The 24,173-nt window shown below is 38.3% G+C and overlaps 1 protein-coding gene across 5 annotated transcripts in view; it reads left to right on the top strand.

Annotated features, from left to right (window-relative positions):
• LOC148413164 (CAP-Gly domain-containing linker protein 4) overlaps positions 1-24,173 on the top strand; it is a 44,960-nt gene that overhangs the window by 8,682 nt on the left and 12,105 nt on the right. For all 5 annotated transcript variants that reach the window (XM_088432417.1, XM_088432414.1, XM_088432415.1 and 2 more), the window contains exons 6-12: positions 468-586; positions 6,833-7,078; positions 8,934-9,069; positions 9,973-10,104; positions 16,904-17,098; positions 17,194-17,328; positions 22,975-23,098. In XM_088432417.1, the coding sequence (XP_088288543.1) occupies positions 468-586; positions 6,833-7,078; positions 8,934-9,069; positions 9,973-10,104; positions 16,904-17,098; positions 17,194-17,328; positions 22,975-23,098 (1,087 nt within the window). The remainder of the gene's footprint in view (positions 1-467; positions 587-6,832; positions 7,079-8,933; positions 9,070-9,972; positions 10,105-16,903; positions 17,099-17,193; positions 17,329-22,974; positions 23,099-24,173) is intronic.

Below are 24,173 nucleotides of genomic sequence, written 5' to 3'. Positions count from 1 at the left end.
CTTAATGCGCAACAAATATATAACTTACGGATGTGAACACAAGAAAATATGAAGCATTCCCAAAGAAGAGATTTATTCTCTGATGCTATAATATTCACGATGTTGCCAAACTGTTGGTGCGCCTCATACATGGTAACATTAAAAAAAAAAACAAAAAAAACAGAATTTGACCCTAAAATTATGGGTGCATGCTATACCCAGGGGCGTGCTTTATTTGGGAAATTATGGTACATGCTAGATCTACAATTACCGGTATATTTAAAAAGAAAATAATGTTGATATCATGGAACACATCTATTTGCAGGTCATTGAAATTTATAGTGTGTTTTTTAATGAATAACTCAAAATATTACACACAGTGGCAAACCTTTGAAACATATAAGGTACTTTGTGTTATAAGCGTACACTAATTTTAAACTAAGCTAAGCAAATACTAATAAGTTTTTTCTCATTTCTGTTTTTCTCAGATGTGGACGCAACCTGCAGTGACTTTGACTTTGGCACCGCCCTGCACATCGCTGCATCTAACCTGTGTACATCAGCCGTCACTTGTCTTTTAGAGCTGGGAGCGAATCCGGCTTTTAAAGTAAGCTACATCTTTTCTGTTTTCTATTTTGCTACATCAGGAGTCCATATGTTTATAGACCTATTCTTTTTTAAACACCATTCATTCAGAACAGTCATGTGAATATGGGGAAACTATGCCAGCAACCTGCATTTAGATTATTTTAAATGATTTTCAATGTGGTATGACTTTTGATGAAATAATTTCAGTTACTTTTTTTTTTCCCCAACGTAGATGTTCCCCCTAAAGGCAAAGGCATCCATCCATTTTCTGTACCAAATGTCCTCATTAGGGTTGCATACTAATTGGGTGAGAGGCAGGGTACACTCTGAACTGGCTGCCAGCAAATGGCAGGGCACAAACTAAAAAAGCAGTCAAATCCACGTTCAAACAGTAGAACAACTCAGAACATTCGCTAAATGTTACATTCATGGTTTTGGAATGTTGGTGGGGGAAAACTTTTGCAATGTTTTTTTTGTTTGCTCACTACTTTTGAGGACCTTTATATTCCTAGGGTATTACAGACTTGAATTGTTTTGACAGTTTGGGGAGGTTTTTTGCCATAATTTTTTTTCGTTATTATTTCTTCTTTCCTTTTTACTCTTCTCTCAGTTGTGAATGATCGGAGAATGTCGATGGACAGCAATTTTCAGACGTGTCCTGAGATTTCCAATCAGTTCTTCTTCTGAGTGCTCCAGTACTTTCAGTTGTCTCTGAGCTGTTTAATTTGAAGTTGAGGTCCTTGACAAGATAACTCTTGAAATGTTTTTTTTTTTCTTTTATCCAGGATATATCTGGACTTTTTGTATTGTTCGGTAGCTGAGACTCACAGCATGAGGTGATAAGTCGTACTCGTTTTCGGCTACTCACTCTAATTGAGGCCAAGTTCCTGTAGTTTTATCAGACTATGACATCTCTCTAACAGTGTGGGAGTCCCTTAAGTGTTTTTGCAACTCTTTGCAGGCTTTCAAGTATGCCATGCTGAGAAGAGGCTTCTGTTAGGCCAGTCTGCTATAAAGCCCAGATTGGCGGAGAGCTTTAGCCCTTCTTATACTGTATTTTATCTGCATTGTATTCACTTACAGTTTTGAGGTATTTATAATGGGTACAATCTGGAATAGCTTGTCAGTTGCGTGGGTGCAAATCATCTTATCATTAGCGCAAACATCGTCACTTTCACTGGTAACATACAATGGCAGGAGGATCGTAAAGTCATGACTAAATTTCACCTGTAGGATTTTTTTAGTCACCAGGGATCATTATTTAATACAATACAAATATAACGAATGCAATACAGTACATGGTTTTGTACCTATCAAGCCACTAATAGTTTTGTTTTATTATGATTAAAAGTCTGACATCTTCACTGGAGCAACTTGTATCTTCCGCGGGCACTTAAACATGACTACACAGTATTTCATAGGGCACATTTTTCCGGTCCACTTCTTTGTAATACAAATTGCAGTCTATGAAAAATTAAACTAGTATTTTGTAACTGTTGTAAAACACAGAAAAAGGCTCATCCCAACTCTTCAGAATTGAAATTTGCATCATAAAACTGTTTGGGCAATCCATCACACAAAAGGCTTCTATTTATATTATGGTAAATCAAGTAAATATTTTCATCCCTCACACTGGTCATTACCATTTATTTCCCCCATTTGTTTACCGTAATTCCCCAAATATAAGACGCACTTTTGTCCCCCAAGAAATAAAGGCCAAAAGTATAGGTGCATCCTTTAAAGTTTTAAAAATAACTAAAAAAAATGATTTTTTTTTTTCTCAACACCCTTTGCGGAAGATTGATCTGTCAGCCACATAAGCCGAGTTTTAAAGCATGCACATAGATGCACATTTTTAAATTGTCCGTATTCTCCTGATAATTACCGTAATGGGACAAGCAAGAGGGCGGATGTCAGTTGCCTGTTAGCAGCCAGTGCCTGTTACAGCTAACAACAGCTTCTGCTAGTTGAGGTTGTTACGGCATTATTTTCAATAAAAGAAGCGAGCAGGCTGAACTAAAGTCAAAGTCCATCATTGTTCACACACAGAAATAGTACTAAAACGGAGAGGCTCGTGTTAAGGTTATGGTGTCTCCAATTGATTCAATTAATAGTGGCATGGATTGGAGCGGTGTGCAGCGGTTAGATAGCATGGAAAAGTATTTCATTTGCCTCGTTTATCAATTGTGTTTATTTGGCATATATACACACAATCTTAAACTTGGCGGAACACGGATGCTGCACAACTTCCGTATTTACGGCAAAATTAACTCACGAGGAAAAGGAAAAAGAACTGCTTTGAGTGCCTTCAATGTTACACTTGTGAGGCATTCACTGACCACCCACAATGTGGGAAATCTGAAATACACATAACCCGCAACAAATATATAATTACGGATATGAACACAAGAAAATATGAAGGATTTAAAAAATATGAGATTTATTCAGTTTTTCTATCGTTTTTACATTGTCACCAAACTGATAGTGCGTCCTATACATGGTAACATAGGAAATACCAGAATTTGACCCTATACACAGGTGTGTTTTTATATTAGGCGAATTACAATAATTACAGATTAGTAGAGCTTTGATTATATATTATTATTATTATTATTATTATTATTATTATTATCATTATTATCATAAAACACATTTACAATATTTGCATGTTATTGTTATCTTTTTAAATTAATTACTCTGCTTCCGATATTAGGTGCGTCTATATTTGGGGAATTATGATATTTATTGGGCGGCTATAGGATGTCCACCTAACAGTTAAAGGGACCCAAGTTCAAAACCACCTTGCTCCGGCCTTCCGGCCTATGTGGTGTGTGCATGTTCTCCCGAGCCTGCGACGGTTCTCTCGGGGCACTCCGGCTTCCTCCCAGATTCCAGAAACATGTATCGCAGGTGAATTGGACATACTAAATTGTCCTTATGTGTGGTTGGGTGCGGAAATGGTTGTTTGTCTCTGTGTGCCCTACAATTGGCTGGCAACCAGTTCAGGGTGTACTCCGCCTACTGCCCAAAGTCATCTGGGATAGGCACCAGCAAGCCTGCAATCCTTGTGAGGATAAAGGCCTCTCCAAAAATTAATGGGTGGATGGATGATATTTATTTGGATTGAAAACGAAACATCAGGGTTTGGGTTGCTTGTTAAAATAACAGATTGTATAACATATTTTGATGTACCTTGCATAATTTTACCATACGATATTCCTTTAGATCATAGAGAATAGAATGATTCATATGATGTGTGATGACAACAATTGCTTTTCTTAAAAACTAGTTTTCTTTGTAACTAGGAAGAGCTCATTCTCAACCATGCATCAACTCTCCACAGGGTGTCACTAAAGCACTTTGCTCGGAAATCAGGAAAATAGCTCATTCAATTGTGCAACCTTTTTAAAATTCGTCATACAAACGTTGAAAATCATGTTGATGGGGACAATACATTTGAAAATGTGTGTGTGTGTGTTTTTGTATATATATATATATATATATATATATATATATATATATATATATATATATATATATATATATATATATATATATATATATATATATATATATATATATATATATATATATATATATATATATAGACACACACACAGAGAGAGAGAGAGAGAGAGAGAGAGACAGACAGACGGACGGAACACAACAAGACATAACACAACACTCATTTTGCCACCTCAGTCTGGCCTAATACCCACAACTATGTAATTCCCTCTCTCTGTCTCTCAGACAGAATTAGACAGTTGCGAGTATTAGGCCACATTGGGGTGGCAAAATCAGTGTGACCCAATTACCCGTAATTCTTCTTTCACTCAGTTGCACTGATTACGTCATTAACTAGCTAAATCTTGCCTTAAAAAATCTCTATTTCTCAAATTTTTTTTAAAGCGACACAATCTGTGAAACATTTATGAAACATTTACGAAAATTTGTGATTATTTCAAAAGACTTTTGTAAGGATTCCACTTAAATCCATTTTAAAATATGACATCTTCCCTGGAGTGCCTAAACATACTCCCTTGGGGCACACATACACCCATTTGTGAACCACTGCACTAAATTATTTTGGCTAGTTCTCCAAGCCTTGTAATCATGATTAGCTTCTTTGTATTTAAGTAGGCTTTTGTTCCCTGAGTCCAAGCTCAACATGGTAACTAGAAAAATGCTAATATTTTGGCACTTGACTTTTCCTTTTTCGAATTCAATTATATGCAGTATCCGTAGATAATGTTCTATGCTGTTTACCTGCCAGCTGACAGGGAAAAAGGCAGGCATAACCCTAGACTGGATCTTTGGCAAGTTACGATGTATTTGGGTGTGAATACAAATGGCCGTTAAACACAATAGCTATTAAACAACTATACTGCAATACTAGTGTAGCTCATCCTACTGCGATAAAAGTCCGAGCATGATGCCCAATAAATGAGTTCTGATTCTTTTCAAATGCCTGGTCTTTGTCAACATTTCTCACATCGTTTAGTCATTTCAAAAGCTTTGATACCTATGTGACCTATATTCTTCCTTGTAAATAATTGAAAACCAAACTGAAATCTTTTAAGGAGAAAAATCAAAACCTGGAAAATCGACAACGACATGATTCTGTGATTATGCACACGCTCTGGCCACACCCTGATTCATACAGTATTAAAGCACACAGTCTTTCTGGCTGGAGACTAGAGTCTATCACATTGATGTATTTGCCTATTCTTCTTTGCAAAACGCTCCAAATCCGTCCATTAGTAAGAAGAATTTTCTTTGTGCAGCCCTCTGGTTGGACCATTCTGAAACCTTAATCATTTGTGAGGTCATACTTTCACTGATTTAGATGTGTGCTGGGTCATTGTCACAATGAAATGTTAAATTCTTCATCATCCCCAGCTGTTTAGCTGGAGCTCATGGATTGGTACAAACACTGGCTGGTATTAGGAACTCTTCATATTTTCTTTTATCGTGTTGGGGGTCTGCATGACCCTCGTTGGTGCTTTATAGCCCTTTTCTGAAATGGAGATGTATTGAAGAAAAAAATGTTGCCGGAGAGGGCCGTCGCTTGCGGGACAAGTGCTATTTGGATTTTTTTTGTTTTTTATTTTTAGCAGAAATATGAAAACTGTGTTTGCCTTGTTTACTAAAAGACTGTTTTCAAGGAATTTAACATCAAGAAGCATTATCTGATAGGGATGTATTGTTAGCCGTTCGTTACAATGTAATAGTCTCACAATATGAACCTCACAATACTGTAATTAGCATGCTTTACTATATAGTAAAAAAAAAAAAAAAAACATAATATTATTGATATAATATATTCTCAACATTAACAACGAGCACAATAACGTCATGCTGCACATAACAGCAGGGACCAAGAAATATGCTTGGTCAGTCATTTTATTGTTATACGTTCCTATTGGCTTAGCAGTGCAAAGCATATTCATGCTGTGTTTGTCTGAAGTGGGCAAATAACTTAACTTGGTGACAATTTTAATATGATATTGCCATTATCATGTTACATCCTTACTATTAGACAAAACTTGCAAACTACTACTACTGGGAACAAATGCCATGAAAGCCACTGGCAGGTCAACCCCACATGCATTTTCACATCACAAAATCTGGCCCACTCTGCAAAAAGTTGGGAAACTGCTTGTCTACTGTGTCTGTCTGTCTGTCTAAAGCATAGGACTTTGTAAAACAATAGTCGGAATTGTTTTACCTCACTTCCTCTACTTTCATCAAAAGACAAAATATAAACACACACACTTGTAAGGAACTACAGTCAGTATGTTTTTACGACTGTTTGGGCTGACAAGTCTTGTGAAATCAACAGCAAACCACTGAATAATGGGATCGTGCACTGGCAGATTTATAGATTACTGGTGTTGTAACTTTTCTGTAGTACATTGTCGAGAATCCCCCTGCCTGTCTCTCCCACATAATAACACAAGTATGATCTGTACAGTATGATGGAGCTGCATTTGGGAATAGCTGTAGCTTGTAGTTGGGAAGTTCAGTAATTTGGTTGTCATGTTATTTTGAAGTCAGTTGAACCAGTGTTGCCAAATGCTTCTGTTTCCAAAGGACAAAAAAAAGGTTGTCTTACAGGACTGCATTGAGGGGTCAGGACTTAAAGTTTGACATGATCCCACTTCAATCATAAAGATCATCATGGTTTTTCTCACAAAATCATCTCTACAGTTGAACTTTTTATGTAAGCACTATCCTTAAAGTTCTTTCTGATCTAATATTGCAGAATGATAAAGGCCAGTATCCAGCTGATGTTGTTCCCGATCCCCTCTACATGCCCTTAGAGATGGCTGATGCCGCCTCCCTGGCCAAAGAGCTGAAGACTTTACTAAAAGAGGCTTTACCACATCCTGGCGACCTGCCTTTAACATTGGAAGTCCAAACCCCTCCTGCTCTTTCTGAAAAAGCCAGGATAAAGCTCACCTCCTTGGGAATACAATTGGGTGACCGTGTAGTGATTGCTGGGCAGAAGGTGCGTGGTCAGTCTGGTTAAGTTAATTACTTTCTGTCAAATCAAACCTTGATGATAAACAATTGTTCATGTCCATCTTCTTCAAGGATAGCTAGCATTTCTTAATGATAGTTTTCTTATGAGTTAAAATAAAATAGCTGTGCCATTAAAAACAAACAAACACAAAAACAAAAGTTTCAAAAATAATCAATCACAGTTCATTGTATTTTATTTGTTTAAAATCCACTTCTGAATTAATACTTGCTTTAGTCATGATATTTATAATACGCTTTCCCAAGAAAGCGCAATAATAGTAAATTGCATTTCTCTTTTTTAAGATAAAATGTTTTTTTTTTTAAGACTCAACAAAATCCTATTGCTCCTTTCTTTAAAACAGTGAGCCATTGTTATATTTTTGGAGGGCTGCTCTGAGAATAAAACCATCGCATGCCAGGATGGGCTCATCAACAGTTTCTTTTCCATCTGGGCTCTGGCTTTGATATTTTTTTCACTTATTTACTCTTCCTCTCATCTAAACCTTATTGCACCCAGGAGCAATAGGAGGAGTTGGAAGATAAAATTGGTTCGCCCACTGTTCTTGGCCTATGTTAGCCTTCATTGAACAAACTTTGGCCCAAGTTCAAACTAATTTACAAATGAATGAACTAATCTCCGTCTTGACATTGAAAAAAAAATGCTCTGCCTCTTTTAACAATGTGCAGTATTCAAGATTTTAAAAAAATATTGTAAGTGGGAGGTAAGCCATTTCTTGCAAATTGTGTATGACCCAAATGTTCTAGTAAGAATTTTTAGATACCAACAGAATTTGCCTCTGCTAACCGGTTAACAATCACAATTAGCATTTGCGCACTTGCGATTGACATTAACATTAACATTTATAAAATTTGTTATACAGTATGTTCCATGTTATAGTGTCCTTAAAAACAATTGCTAAAACCGCTTCAACGTTTTTCCGTGAGTAAACTTTTGAGTTGAGCTGCCCGTTAGTTGCTATGATGTCAAAAACTTACTGGTGTCCTGCCTCCTTCTCATCTTCCTCTCTTTGCTTTTTATTCTGCTTCTTCTTCACAAGCAGACTGGGCATGTCTCATGCTTGACTGCTCCTTTCTGGTTCAAATTGAAACTGAGCAACTAAACACTAGGTTGTTTGTAGTGACGCTTGACAGGTTATAGCCTTGAATAATACAGCCCTCATGCTTTTTGACAGGTTCACAACTTTCCTTCCTTTCTTTTGGGGAGTGCCACGTACTAAAATTGTTTTTGATGAAAGCCCATTAACTACTAAATCTATATGTGTTTAAAGCACACAAATACCATCTGCCATTCAGCCACCAGGTGGTGGCCCAAGACAACAAATTCAGCCAATCTTTGTCTTTGGATGTGTTCTGTTTAACCCTTTACTGGGCACCGCGGCCGCTTTTGGTCCATAGTCTAAATAGGCAAAAACAGCTATTATTAGGCGCACATTTTTTTCTATTTTAAAGTCGTAAACAGGCAAGAATGTCAGGAATTTAAAAAAATTTAAGGGTACGTTAAAATTCAAGTAATGGTCGTTATGGATGCTTTTGGCCGATTTGCCTGTTTAGACTTTTGGTGAAAGCGGCCGCTGTGCCTGTGCCCTTTGCAGCAGTAAAGGGTTAAGTGTCAAAGTACTACTGAAGTTGGCCCAGTCCTTGAAATACGATTTTGTCTCTGTGGCCAGAATCACACGCATGTGTCTGTGAGAAAGTCCAGTACAGACAATGATGGCACCAACATGATTCCCGCAGAACTTCGAGAAAGATATTTTCAGTCGACCTATTAAGTCGACTTACCCGATTTGGTCCACGCAGCCCTAATGTTGATGCATTTGCAGGTTGGAACCCTGCAATTTTGTGGAAGCACAGAGTTCTCTAGTGGTCTCTGGGCTGGGATTGTCCTTGACAAACCAGAGGGAAAGAACGATGGCTCTGTAGCAGGCGTCCAGTATTTTACCTGTCAATTCAAACATGGTAGGTTATAGCTCATTTTCTCATGTCAGAAATAGATTTCTTCTTACACTTTCCATTATTTCCTTAGATTTATTCAGTTCATTACTCGTTTCATCAGGATAATTCATTACTAAGATTATGTCTAACAAAGCACTGTTAGCAATTGCTTTCTATATACAATATTTTTCAGACTATAAGCTGCAACTTTTTGATCATGATTTGAACCCTGCGCTTATAGTCCAGTGTGGCTTATCTGCTGGTTTTTCCGACCGGTCAAACAAATTTGTGTTCAAGGAGTCAGTTTATGGAACAGCTATGAAATAGAACTGAAAAGATGTAAATCAATGGTTTTAAAAGAGTTTTTTTTAAAAGAGTTTTAAAATGTATTAAAATATTTTTAATAAAATGTCTAAATTGAATAAGATCTTGTATAAAAGTTTGTGACATGTAAATTTGATATACAGTATACAGAATATATGATTGTATTTATAAATTTATGATTGTATATATTATTTATTTGCAGTGTGCTCTATGTTCACTAAAATGATCTGTCAATTAAACCACGGGAGACAGAATGCTATCGGAGTATTGGTTTCGAGTTTGAACTGCTATTTAACTCTGCAGTATGCTGTTGGTAATATCCATCCATCCATCCATTTTCTATAAATATAATGTTGGGACTAAATATGCAGGCATGTTCAGTCTGTTAAAGAGAGGATGTTGCAATTGGTAGACATTTAAAAAAAATATGAAGAAAAATTAAGTTTCATATTACCACCATGTACCTGCATCTCATCGTCCAGTGCGGCTTATCTGTAGAAAAAAATGTTGTTTTTTTTTCTCAATTTTTGCTGCTGCGGCATATATACTGGTACGCTTATAGTCCGGAAAATACGGTACATTTTTATTTTTATTTTTTTACAGGTGTATTTGCTCCCCTCTCCAAGATAAGCAAACCTTTGGGAAGACATACAAGTGTCAGTAAGATGTCTACACCGGCACGCCATCATCACATTGACCTCTCTCCCATTTCCCCGAAGAATAACATCAGTTTAGGTATGTAATCCAAGTCTAATTATCTCTTTGTCCCCTCACAAAATTAGCCTTTTGCTTTCAACGTTTGTTTTGCAGTTAGTGTCAAAATGAATCTTTTCAGAAAGTCAACATCCAATGGGCAGTGTGTAGCACCCAAAGACAAACAATCCTAAGGTTCCAAAATATTCTCTATTCAGGTTCTTTAACATAAATAAAGGTGACTCCGAAAAAATGCTAAATTTTGCTTATTTACGCTGTTCCCCAAAGTTAATTAAATTTACCTTTTGTCGCTCTCCGGTTTGCGACAGCCAATCAGCTTCGGGAACTTTCAGCATCTCACACAGGGGGCAGGAATTAATCATGGCGGCCGGTTTGCAGACACCCAAAGCTGTATAACACAAGTTTTCAATACGGGGACAGAGCCAAGCAGAGCACTCACATGGATTGTAGAATGGAGAAGGAGGAACTTGGCATTCTTGGTATGTTCAGTATTTACTCCCCTTTTTTTAACAGTGTTGAACTGCACTTACTGTGCCAAGATACACTGCAATTGTGCAGCATATTTAGCACAGCATTGGCCACTTGATTACTTCGTTGGAACTTTTTTTTTCTTTCTGTTAGGCAAGTTTTGCCGCAAAACGAGGGAAGCAACATACACACACACACGCACACAAATGAAGGTGATGTAGGAGAATAGATCGGCTCTGCTAAAGTTCTAGAAAATAAGTCAAAGTTCTCAGCAGTACTTTCCTGGCGACAAAAAGCCTTGTGAATGAGCTTGGCAAAATGATTTTTCGCAATAGGTCTGAACACCGCATGAAGATGGATCTAACTCATAAATAGACACTCCGTATGGGTGGCTTGGTGGTGCAGTGAATAGCATGTCTGCCTCACAGTTCAAAGGTTCAAATCCACATGGCTACAAAGGTGTTTACTAAACAGTGATATCACTAAATATTGTGTCTTTGATATCACTACAAAAGAAGAGCTATTCATTTATTATGTTGGTGCTGAGTTGTATTGGCAGCCCATTATTTTAGATCACCAGTCCAAAATCCTTCCACTCAGTAGATTGCAGAAGGTTGACTGTTGGGAAAAGTAGATGTCAGGAAAAAAAAAAAAGTTTGACATGCCTGGTATAGAGGCTGATGACTTAAACACTAAAATTCACAATGTTGCTTAGGGACCGGTGATACCTATTTTAATTGGAATTAGGAGGAAGAAAAAAGTAAATAAAGAATCTAGATGAATGCACATTTCTTATGGAGACCACGTGTTTTGTATAAACAAGGCTACAGTACAACAAGCATACAATAACCCTCACAAAAACATCTCACAGTAACTGCATCCGGTCAATAAATGATGACCAAATATTCTGTTAGCTGAAGAAATAACTCTTTAGAGCTGTCACTTGAGTGGTTTGGCACATAAACTGAAGTACCGCAGCAGCAGCAACATTCCCATTACTCAGGGGAAGATATACGCAACATGACAGTGGTGTTGTTAATCAGCCTCCATTCCATATTAACTGCATTGCTTATCTCTTTGAAAATATTGTTCCTCGCAGCTTGTATAGCTCTGGTGACATGTACGGTCAAATGGATCATTACAAAAGTATTGTTTACGTTTATGTAACACAAGCAAGTTGCCATATACTGTATCTTGCAATCATTTGTTTTCATAATTTAACATGTTTGTCGGAAGCCATTTGAGGTTCTTTGTCACCAAAATGAGTTGTTTTTTGGGCCGGGCGCACTATGTCTTACAGTGGAACCTTCAAGGCTGTTCTATGGTGAAACTGACATGATGAATGATCAAACCATCATCAAACTTGTTTTAACCAAGTGACACTTCTTAAGGGGCATAAACTGTTTCCTCAGGGAAATGGAGAAAGTATTTTTATTTCATTTTTTTTTCTCACAAGTCACCCAGACAAGAGACTCATTTCTCAGTTTACATTCAAACTTCTTTTGCTATATAATGGCTTTGTTGCAATGCTCCCTCTCCGCTCATTTCTGGTTTTATGCTTGTCATCACATCGTCCACTTCAGCTTCACTGGTACTCTGTGGTATCATCACAAAAACAACCACAAAAAAAAGCAACTCGAAAATCAAACTATGCTTGTCGAGTTGATGTTTGAGGTGTTAATATCTTTTGGTACATCATGCATGAACAGTTCAACTTGTGGATTTTCTGGGGTAGTCAGAGAGAAACTAGAGATTATGCATGTGGGAGTGCAAAGAGATATGAAACATTCTATCAATGAATAGGTGAGCAGCACTTGATGTAAAATTTGGACATCCATTTTCTATATCATTCAGCCTCACGAACGTTGCTGGTTAGCAGGAGCCCTATATCAGATCACTATGAGCAAGAGGTGGGTTACATCCTGACAAGGCACATAAACAAACAACCATCCACAGTCACATTCAGATGCTTACAGTTTGGACAATTAAGTCTCGAGTAAACTTAAGGGTGGCATGCGGCATAGTGGTTGACACGTCCGCCACACCGCGCAATTCCAGCTCGCGCCAGCCCCCCTGGACATGTTCTCCATATGCTCGCGTGGGTCTTCTCTGGGCCTTCCCTTAGGTGTGATTGTGAGTGTGAATGGTTCTTTGTCTCTATGTGCCCAATGAATGTCTGGCAGCCAGTCCAGGGTATCCCCCACCTACTACCCAAAGATGGCTGAAATAGGCACCAGCAAGCCAGCGACCCTAGTGAGATTAAACCCTGGAGAACCCACGGGGTTGGTTGTTAATGGTATTTTGTTAGGAGAAAAGAGTTCTTGGATTCTCCGGGTTTAAACTGCTAAAGAAGATGGATAGATGGATGCTGTTAACCTACGATGAACGTTTTTGGAATGTAGCGGGGGGCCAGAGCACCCTGAGAAATCCCACGCATGTACAGGGAGATCATGCAAACTTCTGTTAGCTGCATTAATTGTGGTACACTTAATCTTCGGTATGGACTATCCAAACTTCAAACCCATTGACCTTGGGCTGTTTTTCAAAGCTTGTTTCGGAAATCTAGATACCTGTTTCTTCTTCCTTTGGACCTGTCTGGTATTGCCTGGGTGGTTGTCTTGGTCTCTCCTACATTATATTATGTGGCCATTTCCTATCATCATTGTACATACTCAGCAACTCTGAACACTAAGTAACTATGCAAATGTAGCTGTGGTTCTGTGGAATCCCCCCTATGGTTTGATGCAGGGTCACTCTCTAATTGCTGTACAAGGACCCCGCGATCCTTTTATCTTTACGGACCTTCGTCTCATTTGTACTGATATGCGTTACAGGTGTGATAATCACTTTAAAGCATTTCAGTCACCACATGCCGGTAGGACTGCATGGCTTACCACTTCTGTCATGTCCTGACGTTGCCATTCTTCCCATCTTGTCCTATTTTCTACTTGGTGTCCCTTGTTCACAGGATCACTGCCATCCTAGTATGCATATAGAGACCATTGATCTTCTTTTTAATGTGATTGTTGTGTATTCTGTCTATCCCTTGCCGAAAGCTTAGCCTGTCCAACTGCAAGCAAGGATAAATGATCTTGTTATATTAATATTGCTAAGAGTGTTGAAAGGCAGGCTCACCCAGACAGTGCATAAATTAGATTGCAGACAAGACCGGTACTCGGCCTGCGTTCTCATCTTCTGACCAACATCGGCCTGCGATATAGTCCAGTGACCTTAGAATCTAGTTGGAACTTATCTAAGTGGGTTTTTTTGTTTTGTGGGTCCTCCGGGGTTCACAGATTTATTGTACAAGGGTAATATTCAGAAGTTTTGGTGGCTGATTGATCTTTACGTGACTGGAATTGTGGACCTGAGAGTAGCCAATGGAAGGCTGTGATTGATAGTCCAATTAAGTAGAGTTTAATAACCAGGGCATAGACAGGCTGAATAGTCTTGGCGGCAATTCATCACTAGGTGTGAGTGTGTATGTATGTGTGGCGTGCAAGAAATGTGAGGTTGTGCATGTCAGCACCTCCTCACTCCCCAGGAACCAGACTAATTTACGACCAAACTTTCTCAGGGCTTTTGTTAGACATTTACAGTCCCTACTCTCAGTGCCACCAGAGTTTTTGTGACTTACCAGCTCTACTACAACGCAGCCAGCTTCAATTTGGGTCACTGTGAAACCCTCTCATCCTTTAACCAGAAAAATGTCAGGCTCTTGGTATGTCAGCTGTAGTTCAGGGCTCAAAGGGTGCTGAGAACATAATCAAAAACAGGAACAGCTAAATCCTGTGTTGCAGGTTGCCTGAAGCGACTTGTGCAAGGCATGAAAATATGAGCGGTCCCTGAACGCTGAATGTCAAGTGACAAGAAATGTTTTGTATTCTGAGATGTTTCTTACTAGTTCAAAGGAAAGGCACATCTCCGACGCTGGCCATTAACAAATATCAGGCTGATATCTTAACTTAGGTTTTCCTTGTTCATGATTTTGTACCATGTCAATTGTACATGCATTGATCCAGTCATTACTAGGAATTGCAAAGGAATTAATAGATCTTGTACACACCCACACACACACTCACAGTGGTGAATGCCAACCTGGAACTAAATGAGACTCTGACTGATGATGTTTTAATTTTTACTGGCAGGCACTGCTTACATCAATCTGGACATGTGAATTCATTGTTTTACAACACACCAACATTGCCAAATATTTTCCAGTTTTTTACTTGAACCTCAAACTAATCTGCTGTTCGGTTAGTTCGAACAGCAAAGGACTTGAGGTTTTGACACATTGCCCATCATCTGCTTTTGTATACTGACTGATCTGTGTATAAAGTCCTGATATGGGATTGGCTTGAATTATAGCTAGCAAGTTTTCAGCTTTGGACGGAGTGCGAGGTAACCATTGAGAAGTTCAACCACCAGATTCGCTGCATAGGTTCAAGTTTGTGTAAAAAGCAATTGTCACACATCTCTTCCGCACATCTATCCTGTTGGTGGTGACTGGTGAGATACAGCAAGTGAATACATCCTGGCTTCTGTATGATGCACCAATATACACAACGCGAAGTGAACGCTGATTATGAATAGAAAGGCTTGTGTGCATTTTTCATGTTGGATAATATTCTGAAATGACAGCTCAACAACAACAATTAAACATTGAAGAATTGACTGGCCTTAGACTGAATCCCCAACTAAAACTAAATTATTTTTTACTATTCCCAGTTTCTATTTCAAGCATAACATTGAAAATCAATGTATCGATTAGTCATTTTTTAAAATTTAATTACATTAAATGAATCAATTTATTTCTTTTTTTTGGTTGAGGTGGGTGGATATATTTAATCTGGAGTGCCCAAATTTAAAAAGTTGGCTTTCGAGTGGTGCACTTATTGCTTGTGAAGGTCCTGAAAATGAGAAGCTAAATCGGGTGGCACGTCGAAGAATTAATTATATTGATAAGGGCTGAGCTATGTATTGCAATGTAATCATTATTTAGACTTTGGCTTCTCTCATTCTTAAAATGATATTCAAGAAAAAAAAAAGCTCAATGTGTCGAACGGCATGGTGTGTGGAGAGAGTTACAGGCTTTCCTTTTCCTGACTGTTGATTGCTCAGTAAACTTGTGATGTTATGTGATCCTGCCCTCCTTGAGCGTGCTTTGATTTTTGATGACGCCCTTGTTTGAATTTACTGTAAAACTAAATGTACAGCAAAAAAAAATGATTACACAAATTGTAGATTATTTTACAAGAGATGCTTTATTCTAAAAACAACATCAATGACAATCCCATTGACATGCTAATATAATCAACTTCTGGGAGTGATATTCCTTCAAATAACAAATAAACACAAATAATCTGTAAGTCTTCGAATTTGGGAAAAACTATATGAATAGATCTTAAAGGCAACTTTCTTTATCTCGTCTGCTAATCTCAATGTAAGAGTGAACTGCTTGCATGCATGGCACCACACAGCCCCACACAGATGGCATTTATTTTGATTTAGTTATGTTTTTATTGCAATTATTTTAGTATATTATTACTTTACTTTGTTGCTAATTTATGTTCTGGTTGTTTTGAATTAAAGTTGAATTTCAAGGACTCTTTTTTTTTTTTTTTTGTCTTTCTTATTCTAACTTAATTTTTTGTCCTAACTAAATACACTTCCACATGATATAGCGTGAAATATAATACACAGTATTCCAGCTTAGCCCTGGAAGTCCCAAGGCTTGTGAAAATAAAAATGGAATGACAAAATAAATGGTAAATGGAAGGGATTTATATAACACTTTCTAGATAATATGGCACTCGCTGTGCTTTACAAAGACTCAAGTAAGAAACAATATGATAAAGGGATAGGGGAGGTGCTTCATCACGATTTAAATGCATGCATAATTTCAATGCAGCAAAGTTGTGGGTACAGTGGAATGAAAATGCAAGAGGCTTACATTTCACATGATAATTACAAGGTCATTTGAAACTTGAAAAATAGAATAGACAAGAACGTTCACGTTCACGTTTCACGTTTTGCTGTGTTGGTGTGGATGAAGGGCAAAATCGCACTAGATTTTTCAGACAGCAGAAGGGTAAATCCCACAAATTGGATGCAGTGCTGACAAATTGTGCATTTCATAGAACAGTCAGAATTTTGAGGCTTGCAATCAATCAATCAATCTCTCTCTCGCTCTCATTCTCTCTATACAGTATTTTATATATATATATATATATATATATATATATATATATATATATTGTGTGTGTGTGTGTGTGTGTGTATATATACTGTAAAAAATCTGATAAATTATTGACCCCTTACTGTCATTTATTTCACGTTTAATTGATCACAGGTGGTTTCTCCCATTCGCTTTCTTCCTCGTCTTCCTCATTGGAATCTCGTCATGGACGCCGTCCTCGACCCCGTCCACATCACAGACAACGGCTTACTGCCAGGCAACAAAGGGAAAGTGTTTCTCAGAGTCCCTGGACCACACCTTCCCTTCATTCCCACTCCTCTTCTGGCATGGCTGCAAATGCTACAGCAGGTAGGATTTTTTTTTTTGCCATTTCATGATTAAGTGGAGGATATAAGGTACTGCATTATGATTGACAAGAACCTTTTTGACCTTTCTCTCATTAGGTTATCGAAGCCAAACTCCCTCAGCCTGTAGTTCTGTCTATGGGGGCGCTGAAATACGCCTGGGGGATAGGGTGTTGGTTGTTGGCCAGAGAACTGGTGTAGTCCATTTCTATGGGAAGACGAGCTTTGCTCCAGGTCAGGATTTACTCACTCAAATTTCAAAATTCCCTCCTCCATTTGTTTTTGTTTTTGTTTTTAATTATTCTTATACAACTCCAATTCCAATGAAGTTAGGATATTGTGTAAAATGAAAGTAAAAATAATAAGTTGCAAATGATCTTCAACATATATTCAAATGGATACAACACAAAGACATATTTCATGTGATATGATATTGGATTTTTATTTGATATGATAAACGCTTGTTGATTTTTTGCAAATATTTGCTTATTTTGAATTTGGTTCCTGCAGCATGTTCCAATGAAGTTGGGATGAGGCATATTCAGCGCTGTGTTAATTCACCTTTCCTTCTGGCAACACACGCAATAAGTGTTTGGGAAAAGTGTTGGGAAAGTGTTTGAGGACACCAAATGTCAAAGCTTTGCTGGTGGATTTCTTTCCCATTCCTGCCTAATGTACAATTTCAGTTGCTTGACAGTCCAGGGTCTCCGTTGTTGGATTTTGCAATTCATAATGCGCCATGTCGCCTCAATGGGAGAGCGGTCTGGACTACAGGCTGGCTAGTCTAGGACCTGCACCATGTCATGCACCATGCGATCACAAATGCTGGCTTTTGAACTGTGCTCCAGTAACAAACTGGATCGTTATACTCCTAATTTACTCAGAATACACAATGTCCGTGATTTCCCAAAACAATTTGAAATGTGGACTCATTGTACCATAACACATTTTTTCACATGGCATTTGTCCATTTGAGATGAGTTCGGGCCCAGAGAAAACACAGGCGTTTCTGGTTGTTATTTACTGTATGTATTGCTTTGGCTTTGCATGGTAGAGTCATAACTTGTGGATGTAGCGGCCAACTATGTTAATTGACAACTGTTTTCTGAAGTGTTCCTGAGCCTATGCAGGAATATGCTTTACACAGTGATTTTCAATTTGGAACGCAGTGCCGCCTGAAGGAACAAAGATTTCAGCATTCAATGTCAGTTTTGGGCCTTGGCGCTAGCTTGAAGGATGTCCACCAGATTTTTTAAATCTCTTGATGATTTTATGGACTGTAGATGATGGAATTCCTAAATTCCTCACAATTGAACGTTGATAAACATTGTTAAACTGTTGCATTATTTTTTCACGCTATTGGTGAGTAGTGATCCTCTGCTCGTCTTTGCTTGTGAAAGCCTTTTGAGTATGCTCCTTTTATAGCCTATCTTGACATTCTTCTGTTAGCAGATAACCTGTTCACCATTGAAATATTCTGAAGAGGTGTTCTTCGACCGTTCAACACCTTTCTTTATCTTTTGTTGCCCCTGTCCTAACTCTTTTGAAACATATTACAGGTATCCATTTTCAAACAAAATCAATAAAGTTCATCATTTTAAACATTATATATCTGTTCCGAATAACTGCGGAACCCGGGCGGGTAAAGGACTCCAACCAGACACACGAGGATTAAAGTCATTAAAAGAGTTTATTCAACAAAAGGCGCGCGCACGCCAGGCATTGGAGTAAAAATAGTCCAAAACAGTAAAGTACAAACCAAAATCACAAGGTACCAACTAAGGGAGAGACAAAACGTATAGGCAGGTCAATTCAACTGGGGAGATGAAACTATGAATGAGCGGAATCTGATGGAGAGCGACCAGAACAAAGTAACAACAGAAACCATCGATGAGCAAAAATACAAAAAGAGATCAAAGTACAAACCAAAGGAGTCACGAGGCAGAAGGACGCGGAACGGAAGCGCTAGAGAATTCACAGGGCAGCTAGAAATGTGCCGAAGGAATAACCTGGCGTTGCTCTCCTGCACCGCACCGGCCAGCCTTAATAAGCCCTTGGTGGCAAACAGGCAACAGGTGTGCCTGGCCGGTGACGCCGCTCCTTCATAGTGGAAGGATAACCACGCCTTGACACACACATCGCACTATAACAGCAACATGGCAGGAACATGACAATATCATGCCTTTGTAGTCTATTCAGTTGCATATAGGTTGGAGATAATTTGCAAGTTTTTGTTCATTCCATTTTACACAATGTCCCAACTCTTTGGAATTGGTGTTGAGAGTATACATGTTTAAATTGGTACTTTTGGCACTAATAAAAGTTTTTCCACTAGAGTTGCCATGTAACTGAGATAGACTTGGAGTGTAGCCAGAATCTTATAGTTTTGAAATGAATGATTTCATTTGGGACATTAAATTAGAACCTTTCTCGATCTGTATTCAAACATTTGGAAAAACATATTAATACTGTAGATATAACTAATAAATGTCCAGTGTGAAACAGGTTGAAATGTGTTTATCATCAGACTCAAAGTAAAGTAAGTATTACCATCCCTATGTTTGCGAAGGATACAAATTTGGCACCTTCCTATAATGACAATAAAGATCTAAAATACAGCATTCAAAGGCTATTTGAAATATTCATTATGCCATCAATAAATTATGCCTGCCCTTTCTAGTTTGTTTATTTAGAATGGTTGTGTTCCGTCCAAAGGGATGTCAGGAATCAACAACATGCAGAACCTCTCTTTGGTAGCATTTTTTTAAAACTCGCAAAGTAATGCCCCTATTTTGATAGATTGGCCCACATGCACATGGTGTAAAAACCGTCATAACGTCATTTTCGTGCAAGTGCAAGTTTAATTTTCTATGTTTGGGAATTTGGCAGACTCTGTTGCACCTTTCTTGGCATCCCAGAGCATAGGGATGTCACTCCTCTGATGCGTCTGACATTTTGGCAAGAAAGCATATTTTTAGTGACAGTGCAGGTCCAGTTTAGCATTTTGGCAGACCACACACCGTCTCAATAGACGTCTGGGAGCAATTGTATTGCTCGACCAGCAAGCATCTTGCGATTTTCTGAGTAGCAGACTAAAATCTAGACCATGTCAAACCAGGTCTAATATCCGAGGCAAGTGAGGGAAGGAGATTTTAGCGTATTTGATCCGGGCAAGCACTCGGGCTGCGGGGACATCTGTGGTGCATGTCAGTGTATTTCATTCTTAAATATGACAATGGCCTGTGACAGTCCCTCTCACTTATTATTATTTAGACTCCAAATTGGGACTCCTTTCAGGTAAAGTTCCATATCCTCCCACCTTCTGTCATGTCTGGGCTTTCGGTGCGAGTGAGGTCCGCCACATTTAAAGAGATTGAGAGGAACCACTTTGATTGCCGCTTGCGTTGATGCCCAAATGGTGGAGCTAGCCTTTCTACCTGTGCCAATTGCATGGGTCTGTGAAATTGCCAAATCTGTCTGGCGCGCCGCACTGTGGACCAGACTTGCGTGTGGATATGAAAAAAATGAATGATTTTCATTCCCTCTTTTTTGAAGCCAGAAGAGGCAAAATTTGCAAAGTACAATGGATTTTATTGTATATGGGTGGGCAGGGGAGGAATTACAAATCCATTTGTTTTTGTGTACCATTAAACAATTGGGCATTTCTAATATAGTAAGGGCTTAGTCGAAAACTGAAAAAAAATTACCAAGTGCGCCAAAGAGCCTGGAAAAAGACATGTTATTTTGCAATTACATTTCACATGACACCCCCCCCCCCCCCGCTCGTAATTAAATACTGTACCATTATCTAATTATGTTCCCTCCACACAGAATATGAATCCGAGAACAGTTCAAATTGTATTTCCATTGGAATTAAACACACAGCATAAACGTGCGCCGTTTGTTCGATTTCACTATCTTCCATAATAAAAAAATTAAAGGAACGCAGAACTAATAACATATTGATCTCTTGACGCATGGTCATCTTTTGAAGTCAAACCCAAATATTTTTCATCGACAATAAAATGAAAATGGAATTGGCTTCAATATGTTTCAATATGTTTAGAATGGAACTACAGTACAAGTAGTTTTTCACTGAGATGGCTTTCTATGGCAAAGTCGTTTCCAGCGGCTATGAAGTTGCTCCACTTTTCAGTGTAAATGACAAAATCTTCCAGTGGTGGCTGAGCTGGAGTTTCTCAGTAGACTCCTCCAGGTTTTTATGAAAGATTCTGATGTAATCCTCCTTCCTTTATAAATTCAACAATCTTGACAATATTCCCTGTGCCACTAGAGGAGAAGCGTTCCCATAAAACTATGTTGTGACTACCATGCCTGTTGGAAAGGATGATGTTCTTTGGCTCATAAATGTCTCATTTTCTTCTCCAGACTTACTAAGCATTCATAGGCCCAAATAACTCGTAAGTTTGCCTCACCAGGCCACAGGATGGTTGACCAAAACCTAGAGTCATGCTGGCGGTGATCTCAGGCAAAAGCCAAGCAAGCCTCACCGTGCTTTATCTTGAGCAGGGTTGCCTTCCTAGGCCACTTAATGCTAGACCTTGAGACAATCATTCCTGCCTGCTCAAGTGTTTCTATTAGGGCCATAGTTGGGGGCTGAGGGTTGATGTTAACCTCTCAGCATACTTTCCTGGCAGGTTTGAGTGACACCTTACAATTCTTGCCACATCCCACCGAGGTTTTTAACAGTGTTGAACCTGATGTGGTTGTTTATGATACTATGGACCGTTGCCACAGGGATACCAAACTGTTTGGAAATGCTCTATTAACCCTTTCCCTTGCTGTGGGCACACACAAGATTCTAACACAGGTCCTTCCACAGGTCTTTCTTCGTGACCATGATGTCCAGAAGCCCAGTATGACTGGGAGACATTTTTTTTTCATTTATACTTTTCTAAAAAAATATTTTTTGTTTTTTTGTTTCCAACATTCGTTGTAAAACGTGGTTATTCACCTGGTGACATCTTGAAATAGCATTTAGCATCAAAATGTACACATTTGGGACATTTTTGTTTGAGATATTGACAGGTGTATGAATAATTTTGAACATAACATTTTATGGAAATCTATCAATAATATCACATTAAAAATCTCTTTAATAATGTATTTTTTTTCATTCGTTTGTTGGTCTCACATGACCCACAAAGAAACTGAGGAAAAAAAATGTGTTTGTCACAGACACAAAAAAAGGATATGGATAATTTTGACAACATTTAAAAACAAAAGTAATAAATCGCCTCAAAAAGTCATTCTGATCAGAGGCTATTTTTTTTTTTTTTATAAGACATTTATTATCTTACATATATAATACACACATGTTAATTGTGTGATATTGCATTAGTCTATATTTCATATTAATAAAGACTTGACTCTCGACAACAGACTAAATATGACTTAAAGGGAGTGTGTAGTTTTTTTGTTTGTTTTTTTTTTTACTTGCGCCTGTGGGAGATTTAGGGGCATTATAGTAAATGCACACTCCTCTGGCTTTTCTTAGCTATAACAGACATGGCAGCCTCTGGAGGACTGCCACCTCCCATGTAATATCGTTAAATGATAACTAGACCTACGATTATATTTACAACATACCGTTGGTCGTTAACAACACATTATTTACAAGTTTTGGAAATTTATAATCATTTAATTTAATCACTTATAAGGAAAAATGTTCTAAATCTTACATATAATCTTCAATCTAAAAAAAATGCTATTCTTGCATTGATCTTATTTTTTATTTGATTCTATTGGTTATATATTTTGTCAGCCAAAAAAGGCAAAAAAATCATTTTAAAATTCCGGGACTCAGTTATTGACAGCGTCTTGTTAATGCTCCACTTTGACAGTGTCCTCTCATTTCAGGTCGCTGGTTAGGCATTGCATTGGACACGCCCAGCGGGAAGAACGATGGATCAGTGGGAGGAGTGAGATATTTTAACTGCCCACCCAGACACGGGGTCTTTGCTCCTCCATCTCGTGTTCAACGGTGAGCGCTCGTCCGTGAGGTTGCATTTGGAAAGAAACTCGGTTGAGTTTAACAATGTCCAAAGACAGAATACCCGGAGGTTGGTTTCCATCAATACATTTGCCGCTAATGAGTTCCTTTGACAGTGTCATTTGTGCTAGTGTTGCCATAATGATTTTGCCCTTTGTGGCAAAAAGTCCCCTCTATACTTGTAATTAACACGAGTCAGAGGTGTGAGTAGAGACGCCCAAGGCCTCCTCTTGCCATGACTACTGCATTAAATGTGACAACCAATGAGCCAGCAGTGGTCAACCTTGCCGATACAGTGTGTAAATCATGAATAAAAAGTGTAGGTATTGTCACTAAAAGGAAAATAATATTCAATATAATTCCGTCATTGTGACAGGTAGAATTGCTGTATTGCTGCAGTGTAGGTTCTACTCCGTTTCACTGCACTACATTCAATATCTGTATGCCCACATCATTTACAGTTCATGTGCTTGAGCGCGCTATGCGGAGTTGTTGACATAGTATCATCTAAAATTGTGTATAAGCAAGCATCCCTTTAGTACATCAAGCTCTATCAAACGTTGTTTTTGTTTTTAGAGACCTCAATGTAATTTTGCTTAAAACATCTAGGTCTTTAAATTTCCCTGCAAAACACTGCCACACTCATTAAATGTATCAACTTAAATTACCTCAGGATTTTTGAGTCAATTACTGCCACTGGGAGAAATAATTGATCACTCTTGTATGTAAAGCAGCCAATTAAGTAAATCTACAGATGGTGTTTTTCAAACTTTGTTTCCCTATTAATCACGCAGTCTGTGCCACCATTAGCAATTGTCAGCTTGCTGATTGTGGGAGGTATGCATGGATCACTAATTAACAAGCGTTCATGTCACTACTGGTGCAAATTCAACATCTTCATGGGTTACTTCATGGGTTCGCACATGCTGACTCCTCCTGTTTAGATGAGAACTCGGATCACGTGGGAAGTAAAGACTATAATGTATACTTCACAATGTTTTTAAATGTACCACAGCATGTTGTCTCCCTTTATAGAATACAATATATTGGAATACACTATATCATA

Source organism: Hippichthys cyanospilos, chromosome 14 (genome assembly GCF_059441005.1).
Source record: "Hippichthys cyanospilos isolate Australia breed blue-spotted pipefish chromosome 14, RoL_Hcya_1.0, whole genome shotgun sequence".
In the NCBI taxonomy this organism is placed as follows: Eukaryota; Metazoa; Chordata; class Actinopteri; order Syngnathiformes; family Syngnathidae; genus Hippichthys; species Hippichthys cyanospilos.
The sequence above is the reverse complement of the archived record's forward strand: the minus strand, read 5'-3'. Positions and strand labels throughout refer to the sequence as shown.